Source organism: Bipolaris zeicola (assembly GCF_000523435.1).
Source record: "Bipolaris zeicola 26-R-13 unplaced genomic scaffold scaffold_116, whole genome shotgun sequence".
In the NCBI taxonomy this organism is placed as follows: Eukaryota; Fungi; Ascomycota; class Dothideomycetes; order Pleosporales; family Pleosporaceae; genus Bipolaris; species Bipolaris zeicola.
In genome coordinates, this window is record NW_006912165.1 from 65,863 (window position 1) to 77,043 (window position 11,181).

Genomic DNA, 11,181 nt, shown 5'->3' on the forward strand with positions numbered 1-11,181 from the left:
GGATAGTGGTTTGGGTGTTTGGAAAAAAAGGTTGGGAGGGAGCTTCATTGGTGTAGAGATTAGACATGCTAAGTAGTGGTTGCATGGCGTTCCGATTTGTTGGGTTTGTGGGATGGAATGATTTTGCGCGCGGTTAAACAGGGCCAAGAGCATGTCACTTCAAGGGGCTAGGATGGGTGAAATTCATTGCATACATAATACGTACCACTACATGATGGATACCGCGCCCTCATCGGCCATGGTGGAGTCTTGACGAGGCGGAACGGGAGGTACGGAGCGCGTCAGGGCGGCTGGCAGGAGACACGGACAGGCGGATCTGACAGGGTTCATGTATGCGGCATGAGACGCGACTTGGTCTCGGAGGAGTGACGTGATGGGTTATCGCGATTGCAGACTTGTTGTTGGTGCGCTGCGTGCTTGAACAGAACGGCGAGGTGATAATGGAGGAGCAATACGTATCCACGTGCATGTGCTTGGTTGGCCTGACGAACAAGGTCGAGGTTGAGAGGGGCACGACTGCGATAGGCGTTGTAACCTTCCATTGCAGGGTCCACGAGCCGATGAACTGTCACACGGTAACGGCCGGCTTTTGTGGCGCTAGTGACGTTGTCATTGTCGATTTGAGTCCAACTCGATGACAGCTTGGTGGTGTGTGCGGCGAGGCCGGAGCGGAGAGCGGAGAGCAAAGACGACGATGGATGGTTGGATGAATGGATGGATGGATGATGAATGGGGGGAAGGGGGGTTGAATGGACAGGGGGGCTGGACTGGATGCACAATCTGGGTCTAACGAGGAGCAAAAACTCACAGACACAGCACACCACTAGGCCGTTTTGGGCACAAGCGTTGCAGGCCTACCAGAAGGACCCAACACGCTGTGCCACCATCATTTGCTGCTGTCCTTGGCACAGTCTTCAGCGAACATGTCGTCCGTCCGCGCATAGGGCTGCATGCTATGACGGCGGCCTATGCACCATCATTAATTACTCTGTGCAAACGGCATCACGAGTCCGTTGCCTAGTAGCTACGAGAACCGCTCAGTCCCGGCTGTGTGCTTCCACGGCCCTTGCACCAGCTTTCTTACACAGTTGCAACACAAGCGCACGCACTTGGCCATGCCAGATACGACTCCTGCATATCCACTACGCTGCGAGCTAGTGATTCGACGCACCCTCTCCACATGCAGATGCAGACCCTTCACCAGTACAGGTCCTCTGGACCCGCTCTGCACCAGGCCCAAGGAAGAGAATCCTGCAGTAGCAACCGACTGGGAATAAGCAAAAAGAGTTGCATCCTTTCGTAACAAAGTCCCATCAAGCCCACAGCTGCTTATCCGCCTAGTCGGAGTCGCTCCGCCTGCTTCACACCCCAAGCTACTTGCAGTAACACGGCCGAGAGGATCATCAGCAACCGAGGCTTTTTTTCCCCTCGACTTCTTTGATAATGCATGATTCACACGATATCACTGATCAGCAGGCGTAGTCTGTAGTCGAAACCCGCTCAAGTGCAAGCGCCTTTTTTTCGGAGCAACGTCGACGGGCCTCCTTCCCGGCTGTGTGGTAGCGGGAAAAGGAAAGAAAAATTCCCACCAAGTCTAGGGAAACGGAGGATATGAGGGAAAAGCAATCTCCGTTCGCCTCCGCACCATCAACCACCAACACGACACAGCAACATGGTCGCGAGCTCCGGAATTTGAAGGATCACGGGCGACTGTGGAGTCGAGCCGACAGCGTCCGTGTGCTCGTCGGCCAAAGAGAGCGTGGAGAAGAGCAATAAAGTGGGCAAAAATAGCTGCTCTACCTTGTCGTTATTGCTAGCTCTCTTTTTTGCAATAACCGAGGGCCCGGGAACCTTGTGCGTAACTATTCCGTCCGTTTGATGAGCCAGCTGCGACAACACTGAAGGGCCTGGGCATCAGTTGTGCAATCTCATCCAATTGCCACTATTCTCTGCTGCAAGCAAGGTTACTCCCCTTCTGTATAGTAATACCGGTTTCGCCCTACGAGACCACATTAAGATTACACTTGGAGCAGAGCCGAGGTAATAGCGCCTTGCTTCATCATCCGTGTTATTATCATACGCAGGTACCGGTGGCGGCGTTGCTGATGCTGATGACGATGACGATGATGATGATTAAAACAGCCTAAACGTCAGTGCTTTCACTTTGCAAATTCTATGCCATGTCCTGCCCACCGCCCGTTTGGCAACAAGTCGGCCCGTGACCCGCACGTCTTGTGTTACAGATGGACAGATGGACATGTGTGCTTCATACGTACACACGTATACCCATACGCCTGATCGATTAGCAGAAAAGGAAGGACGTTAGCCATACATCTAGCCAAATACATGTGACGAATCAAATCATGCCTAGATTCCACTATGCCTCCAACTCCATGGTCGCTAAACGAATACCAATCGTTAGCGTGCGTCGTTGCGCCTCGGATGGCCATCGGTCGTTAGGCTATTAGAAGAAATGTGCTACAGCTCTGATGAGAGAGAAAAAACGTATCCGAAACCGAAGCCACCAACGACCCAATCTGGCACGGATGTGCCTTGTTCTGGTAAGAGAAAAAAGTGGGCGCCGTGGGAGTAAGCTCCGTTCGAAACGTGTTTGGCATGTACGATACGGAGTACATATCTTGGGACCCTTGGAAATCAGCTTATGGGAACTTCGACATCGGACTGCGCACTGACCTGCCATACATCCATCCAACCAAACCATGGAAAGTAACGTATCATTCCCTTGCAGCAGACGATGGCAAAAGTGAAAAAAAACCATGGCCTCATTCATCTGCCGAGGTACTTCTAGCGGTGAAGTAGCGTTAACTTGTATTTGGGTGTCTCCGATTGTATGCGCATGCTACAAGCGTCATACGCGAGCCCCTAACCCTGCCGGGCCAGATGGCGGCGGTCTAATTCGTGCTATTTATACAAAATTTGATAGACTGAAATGCGTACCCGAACTGTCTGATGAGAGCGCTAAACGTGAAAAAAATAATCAAGAGACTGGCCTTGTCAAGCAAATGCTGGATGAACGATGGAAAAACAAATCAACAGTCTATCAAGAACTGCTATGCACCAATGCCATGGGCCTGCCGCAACTGTTGCAGAGCCGTTGGAAAAAGCAGAATAACTGGATCATGTCGGACCCAATCATGCAATCACGCCTTGAAACTCCTTTAATAACCTGCTCTTGTACCAACAAAAGACACGCAGTAGCAAAACTGATCAAGTCTTATGCATCCATTCAATCCTGAAAGAACGGGTCTGAAATATGCGTCTTGTATGTACGTGTGTCTTGGACTCATGGTGTCTGTATTGCGATGAATCTTCGCCAAATTAGTGAGAGTCTCCCCAGAGGTGTAGAAGCGCTTCACGATGCCGAATAGAATTGTGGCAAGCCTGTCTGGGCAAATCCAACCGGGGGTGTTGCCTCTTCTTGTACGCGATCCAAGTGTCCCGGCTCTCCAAACCAATGCGCACTCATCGATCGCGCGGATGAGGGCATTGGCGCACCATGGCTTGGCACCGTGTCGTATGAAGTCCACGTTGGCGGGTAGTAGGAATGATTTGGGGCCACGGGCGCAGAAAGGGGTGCGGGGCCTGAACTGCTCAGTGTGGTCGCATGTATGGTAGAGGGGGTTGTGTCTATCGTTGCTGGAAAAGGATATGGAGAGGTTCGCCGGTAGTTGTCGTTTTGGATGCCCAGACCCTGGCCAGGATATTGCTGTGGAAGACCCTCAATGTTTCCGTAAGACATTGAACGAGACGGTGGCTGGAATGAGGGCTGCTGCCCCCAGTGTCCATCTTGAGGGCCGTAGGACATGGTGGAACTTGTGCTCATGGCAGCTGGAGTGTGTCCACCTGAAACATTGGATTCACTTCCGTATGCAGAGTTTACTGTCGAAGGCGAATGTCGCCATGATGGACTTTCAGCTACGGTAGAAGACGGCAAGAAGCTGTTGGTCGGCGGCCACTGAGTATCTATAGGGGGTGGGTAAGGATAGGAGGGCTGTTGCACGGCTACTGCGGTCGTTAGTGTGTCGTAGAGAGGAGCTGTCGTGTGATACTTACAACCGTTAGAGCCGTGTGCGTGATGTGGATCGTTTTCGAGGTCCATGGGGTAGCCATAGCCCAGAGGTTGCGCCGCTGAAGGCGGCCCTGAGAAAGGCGTCCTGAAGTCGCCCATTGCATCTCCAGAGGCGGAAAGAGGGTGCCTGGGTGAGGTAGAAACCGGTGTGGCTGGCTGCACTGCACTGTTTGATTTGGACGAGATGGATTGCGACTGTGGCATGTCGGCATTGTGCTCTACTGGATAGAAGTTGCATTCCTTCTTCAGTCGAATGCAATTTGAGCAGCGGCCATGACGATCATCGGGTGCTAACAGGCATCGAATCTTGCGCCTTCTGCAATGTCCTGTTTGAACCACCAAGTCAGTTGTCACGATCTTGTTAGCAACAGGAGGCGCTTCATGGACTCACCACATGCAACCGAAGTTCGATGATAGCCCAGCTTATTGCGCGGTTTGTTGCTTGTTGGCGACAGGTCGCCAGGGTTGGCAAGGGCTAGGTGACGCATGTGTGGAGTTGAGGTGGACTTGCGAAGCTCTCCAGAAGCTTTGGTTTTGGGAGAGCGTCTCTTTTTGCTCGCGTTGGTGTGAGGTTGAGCAGTAGGTTCCTGGCTAGTTAGGCTACCTTGGAAGGGCTCGGTTCGTTCTGTGGGGCTGGGTGTGGTGGTAGTGGTCTCGGCGGCATGGGAGTGAGTATTAAACCCAGGAGTTTGGTTCGAGGGGTTGAAGGGCATGGCGTCTTGAACAGGTTGTAAAAGCAACGAGTGTTCGAGTCGAGATACCGTTTTCTTTGCGCGGCGTTCTGTAACTACAGCCATGTGTAATATTGTCGCAAGACCCGAGTGTCAGTGCCCAAAACCTGGTGGCGCATTGAAGGACCTAAGGATATAAGCATCAAATGTTTAAAGTTCAGCAAGGGCCCCACAACAGGAGATTGATGGAAAGGGAGCTAAACGGCGATACATACCTTGAAGGTAGGGCAAAGCGACTTCTCAAACGTTGGAGCCGGCACTACGATCTGGTCTGCGGGAGTAGTTGGCGGGACACTTGCTGATCTACCGAGCCATGGGAATCCTGATCTAATCAATACTTTCGTAAACGCACTGACAGGCCGGGGCCGAGAACGAGGAATAGTCAAGGGCCTGGGCAAATAAAACGACGTGGTAGGAAAGCGAGGACGAAGCAGTTGCGCACTGACACTAATAATAATAATAAGTGACGAGTAGTTTGGCAGTTAGTCGTTTGTACAGCAGCAAGCTGTGCCTCAGCGGGGGTGTATTGAAATGTTCAGAGTAGAGAGGGCGCCAAAAGCAATGGCTGCATACGACCAAGGACGAGTAGGGTCCGCATATAGAAATTTAGACGACGCTGTTTGGTTGAATGCGTGGATGATTAAAAGTGGCGAGGTATGTCGACGACGCTACTACGCGACAGGACAGCTGCGTTAGGGCGCCTTTTTTGCACCAAAGGATTTCACAGGGTTCAACAGCCCTCCTTCCTCACAAGCACAAGATCATCTTTGCGAGGCCAGGTTGCTGTTGGTGGGCCTGCATGAGCCAAGTGATGTGCGGGTATGGATGGAAGGGTGTGAAGACGGACGAGGGCTAGAGTCCAAGCGTCATGACCTGTTGGCTCTCGGACCCCTTTGGACTTGTGTGGTGCTTTGGGACACTCTGCCTGTCATGTCTCGACGGTGTGATGCGATGACAGCCAGCGGTAGCCGCCTAGCGTCAGCGGCGGCGTGATCCACTTGTATTTGCGACGCTTGGAGGGGGGTGCTCAAGCCACGATAATTTCCTACCTAAGTCTAGTGGAGCAAACTATACGATAATGTGTCGTTGGGTCCGATGCTATATAAGGGCCGTATTGATGGCGGCGCACTGCAGGAGCCGTCAATCCGTCAAGCATCATGGACAGGCTACGTGAGGTTAATTTAGAAAGGCTCTGTGCACGCGAACGTTGAGGGAGGGGGAGGGGGAGGGGGGTTAGGCAAATGGTGGTGATGATAGTGGTGATTGAGCTAGCTAGGGCTGGGCTGGGCTGGGGTTGGAGCAGTGGTGTCGGGGATCTCAGATGACGAGGACGAGAGGACGCAGAGCCGGATGGAGACAGGGCCGACGTGCCTTGGGTGCCCACACGAGAGGGACGAAGGGAGCTGACGCAGGCTCCAGGCCGGAGAGTTTGGTTTGCGCAAATGAGAGCATGTGTGGCTCTGGCAAGAGGGTAGTGACGTGACATGGTCGGTAGCGAATGCCCGCTGCGATGATCCCCCGACACTGGCTGGAGGTGTCGAGGCGCTGCAAGGAGCGTGGTCGCAGGGATAAGGCCGACGTGAACTGCTGGCGGCGTCATGGTATGCTAGCGTCTGCGACAAATTGGCTGCGACAGCGCGTCCTTCTCCACATTGTTCATCTCGCTAGCAGGCCCTGGCGAGGGTCGAGTCTTGTCCAGTCGCGTCATGGTGATTAAGGACAGCCAGCGTTTCCACAGCCGGGTTGCACAAGGGCTGGTCCGGGGTGTGGATGTCACTGGCCAAGTCTCGCAAGTGGATAGCAGTACGTGGTGAGGGCCAGTGGTCGATTAATGCGCGCGAGGCCTGACCCGGCGCTGTGGCTATGGTCTTGGTGCATGACCTGCACTCCAATAGCCCGGACGGTAGTCCAAGCCTGGCGATTGCACGTGGGAGTCGCGATCTGATACAAAATCCTTTCGGTCCTTCTGAGGCGTCTCGATTTTTCCCTCGCCATCTGTGCGGCATCTATCGTACCGCCACCAGGTGGGGGGCAAGGGCCATGGTTGGTGAGGCGCGGAGGGTATCGCCTAGGCAGTGCCTGTCTGCTGGCCTCGGACGTCGTGGGATATCTAGTACGTAGCAGCAGCAGCTGGAGCAAGCAGCCAAGCAAGGGCGACGTCGGCGAGCGCCCTGTCCATGTCATGTCGCCTGTTCATGACGGCGGAGCGAGGGCATTGGGTGCTCGAAGCTTTTTTTTTTCTCCTTGCCTTCCTTTGGACCAGGTGTCTGGTATTGCCTTAGTCTAGCTCGTGTGTTGGCTTGCGCAGCTGCAAAGATACAGCAGCACACTAGTGCGGCCATTGTGTGCATTTTGGCTAAATGGTTGTGTAGTTGTATCTGAAACGCTCCGGACTTCAACCGATCGATAGAGAGCCCTGGAAGGAGAGGGTGCACGATCAGTAGGCTGGTGTGGGCGGGGGAGGGGGGAGGGGGCACTCGCAGGCGAGAGGCGCTGTGGCCCCGCTGGTGAACGGCCTCAGTGCAGTTGGCGTTGGTGACCGTGGTGGTGCCTTCCCTTCCACTCCCCTGGCCGCTCGCCGTCCTTGGCCGCTCGCTTAGTCGCGACTTCCGTGCCTTGGGGGTTCGCGACGCGTGCCTGCCAGTCGCAGTTGCAGTTGCAGTTGCAGTAGTAGCAGCGAGAGGCCCATGTGCATGGCATGACATGGCAGGAGCGACCACAGCTCACGCCGCCACACTCTACGTAGTGTACATAGCCTATGTGCTCACTTACTCATTCACTCACTGCCACCATCGAAGCTCGGCCAGTGCCCCCGGGCTGATTGGCTATGGCGTACGTGTCGCTGTCGGCAGCCGTTGCTGCTGCTGCTGCTGCTTTGCAACTGTGCACCGGCACACTGTTCGCAGGCGCTTGTGGGGGCGCCACCATGCTGCCTGCCACGTTCCTTACCCCCCCTCTATCCATCTCCATATACTATACCTACATAGTGTGTACAGTGTCCTTTTTCTATACTACGACGCCTTACTCGGCTCTACTGACTCTCTATAATTAGTAGTGTACTTACACTACTACGGCCATTGCTGCTGCACCGAGCGCCGTCTCGCATCTGCCAGCTGTCATATCCTCTCTCACACCAGCGTCACATCATCAGCTAATCCTTCACCTCGCCCCACGCTCCATCTCGTCCCAATACCTGCTCCTCCATCAGCTCCACGATATGCCTCGGTGACAAGCCCAAAAACAACACAGCCGCCCGGTGCATCAACGACTTGCCACGTGCCACCCTCCCCATTTCTCGCTCTCCAGGCAACCCCAAGCACCCTTCAACCCTTGACCCTGCTCAGCACTTTACAACCAAGCCGATCCCTAGAGTTCGTCATCTAGAAACAGTCATCACGCCAGCCCTGCAGCCATGACCCCAAGTTTGACAGCATAATATCTACACTTGCCTCCACGTTTTACTCCCTCCATGCCTCCTCCTTGCTTATGCTTCGCTTACACTATCCCTGCCTCGCACAACATCGCCCAAACCCTAGCAGCCCTCTGTATTACAAAGACACGGTTTCAGACACACGTCCCCTACATTGGTCCGTCTTGGTACGTATTTACCTCTACATAAACGCAAAGAGTCCGGTAAGCCTAGTATATGCAGGCCCAACCATACCACCCTTCCCCTGAGACTCTGACAACTTTCTCCATGCTCCAATTCCTCCGGCCACCGGCGTGGCGACATGTCTGGCGGTTCATCGTTGCTTGCGGTATATGTAAAAGTAATCATCAGACCGGGGTCTGTCGCCCTAAAACGCTTGGGCCAAACATCCCCAAAGACGGCCAAACCTTGAAGCATGTACTACCGATACGATACATGTCCCCAGTCAGTCGTAACTGTACCTCGCTTGGAAAGTTCCTGTTTGGTTTTGCGTTAAACGCTCATCAGACATGACAACCACGAACCAACTTGCACCCCATACTTGTCGAGTCGCGAAATGACCGACTTTGCATCATTCCGTCCCAATGCACTAATTCGCATATCGCGTATCCGCGTATCCGCGCACATACGTACACGACAAAAAGGCTTACGTGTCTTGGCTTCGCCTATAGTTGAAACTATGGCTTGGAGACATGTGCCACTCTGCCAGGTATACGCTCATTCCAGGACTCTGGAGATCAGCATTCCGCCGGATAGTGTCCGCTTCACCAGAACACAATCGCTGATCTTCAGGAGTCAGTGGCCAAAGTATTGCCTAACCCTAATCGTCCTCATACTCGTTACCCTCCGTCTAAGCGCGCTTCTAAGCTGACCGTTTGCCCAACGTTCGCCCTCGACTAACCGCCCTACGCCCTGCAAATTGTCACATGTCCTATGTAACTATGTATGTTATATATATATATATGTGTGTGTACTTACTTAAGTACAACACTAGCACATACATGCTCATGTAACTATGTACATACAACGGAGCCTTCTCCGTTGTATCCACCTCCAATAGCACCTTGGTCCAACGCCCCACCGTGGCTTGCGTTACAAATAAAGTTTGGTCATCTTGGACAGTAGCTACATACTCTGATGCATGTGGGGGGTTCAGGTCTGCCAAACCGGAAAGGAAAAAAATGTCCAAGCAGCCTCACTTGTCGTTCCTACATACAGAGTACAAGCCGTCGTTGAGCTATGACTCTTCGGCACTTTACTCGACTCCATGCCACTGATAGGGAATTTCGCTTTTGGTCATGCACCACTGTACAATGACATGCAATGACATCGCCTTTTGGCACCGGCGACAACACTAAAGCACCTTAGCTTGTTCATCGCCTTCTCCATGGAATCAGGGTTTACGATAGCCATCCGGCAATTCCCTTTTTGTTCTAACCGTACATATGCACATCTTTGGCTGACTCGGCAGATAGTACCTTGAACCCTGACTCGCCGGCCGGTCAGGGGTCTCAACGAACAATCACAGAAGCATGTGCTTACTTACGGCACTGTCCTACCACACCATACGCTATAACTCTTCTCTCGTCTTATTATAACAAAGCGTATTGCTTGCAACCGGTTCTTGAGGTCGGGTAATTTTTCCGACCTACCGGTAAAGCCTCCGATCCGGGTCCGGGACCTGCGCTGAGGTCGCGGTTGCGTCCAAGTCCCAGAAGTCGCTCCTATTGCTGGAATTGGCATAGCTCATTCATATAGCTAGCCCAGTGCCCTATGTCGTCCATGTGGGTGTCTTACAAGCCCCACAACACCATAATTCTCACTCGGAGCGCTGTTTCCCATCTCCGTTCTCCAATTGCTATAGTCGACGTTCCAATCTGCTCGCCCCATCAGCAAGGCGGAAACTTTCGCAACACCAAAAAGTAAAAAAGAAAAATCTTACAGTAGCATTGTCGGAACGCACTGCTTCCTGAACTCCGGTCAAGAGAATTCGCAAACATTAGTAGTGCGATTGCTATCGTAACCACCGATCTACAACAAACAAGGAAATCAGATGCGGGGGTTCACTAGTTTGTAGTCGGTCACGCCCCTTTGGCTTGGCATCTCGATCGGCAGAACCGCTCATCGCCGGCTCTTTAATACCGGGCGTTGATCCCTATAACCGCTCGTTTTTAAAATGCATAGCGAGTCAAAAAGGAAATACATCCGTCCTGCGACAGGAGGCCGCCGGTGTAATTCCTCAGACCAAGCGAGAAAGCAGAGTACAGTGCATAAAATAAGATTCAATAAAATGTGGTCAGACAACATCTACAGAATAGGCAGAAGTGACATTCCCAACATTGTGGATCGTCCCAAGGGTATCCGCACATAGAGTGTTCGGCCAATACTTAGAGCGAGCCCACAAGGGGGAGGGGACCCCTCGCATAACAAAGTTAATGCAGGGCCACGACGACTCCGACGACGCCAATGACCGCGATGGAAAAGATGCATGCAGAATCTTAGTGCGTGTGTGATTTGTGTGTGTGTCTATGTAGTACAAGATGATACTACTGGAACTTGCGACGGGCCCCACAAAACGCATCACAACTCCAAACGTGCAAGGATGCAAAATAAGCATAAGGGAAGGGGGAGGGGGAGGCAACAGAAAATGTCCGAGAACGAATGCGCGGTCGGCAAGAGAATGAGTGGGGGGTTCGAAGTGTGTTCGCACACCGAGATCACGCAACCTTCGTAAGTTGCTGAGGTAAGTATGACCAAGCATTGATTGCGCTTTTGCTTCCAATGTACTGATGACATGTGAAATGACTTTGTGTTCCGTTACATGGAATGTCATTTTCGTTGTATTTGACCGCCGGTAGGTGAGAGCGGGTAGTAGTATAGCAGCGACATTGCATAATGTGGGCTCTCTCTCTCTCTCTCTCTCTCTCTCT

At 52.8% G+C, this 11,181-nt stretch overlaps 3 protein-coding genes across 3 annotated transcripts; all 3 read right to left on the reverse strand.

Moving 5' to 3' along the window:
- Positions 1 to 229: 229 nt before the first annotated feature.
- COCCADRAFT_38244 (uncharacterized protein) lies at positions 230 to 2,450 on the reverse strand (the record flags this gene model as incomplete). The annotated part of the gene is made up of 6 exons (XM_007715804.1): positions 230 to 316; positions 396 to 586; positions 859 to 875; positions 1,110 to 1,435; positions 1,660 to 1,813; positions 2,347 to 2,450. 6 exons carry the CDS (start codon positions 2,448 to 2,450, stop codon positions 230 to 232), a joined length of 879 nt encoding a protein of 292 aa, XP_007713994.1.
- A 923-nt stretch (positions 2,451 to 3,373) lies between these two features.
- COCCADRAFT_100611 (uncharacterized protein) lies at positions 3,374 to 4,887 on the reverse strand (the record flags this gene model as incomplete). The annotated part of the gene is made up of 3 exons (XM_007715805.1): positions 3,374 to 4,026; positions 4,075 to 4,416; positions 4,482 to 4,887. 3 exons carry the CDS (start codon positions 4,885 to 4,887, stop codon positions 3,374 to 3,376), a joined length of 1,401 nt encoding a protein of 466 aa, XP_007713995.1.
- A 2,451-nt stretch (positions 4,888 to 7,338) lies between these two features.
- On the reverse strand, positions 7,339 to 7,899 carry COCCADRAFT_27625 (uncharacterized protein; the record flags this gene model as incomplete). Its single annotated transcript, XM_007715780.1, has 3 exons — positions 7,339 to 7,458; positions 7,606 to 7,777; positions 7,886 to 7,899. The coding sequence occupies 3 exons, from the start codon at positions 7,897 to 7,899 to the stop codon at positions 7,339 to 7,341; spliced, it is 306 nt and encodes a 101-aa protein (XP_007713970.1).
- Positions 7,900 to 11,181: the final 3,282 nt, after the last annotated feature.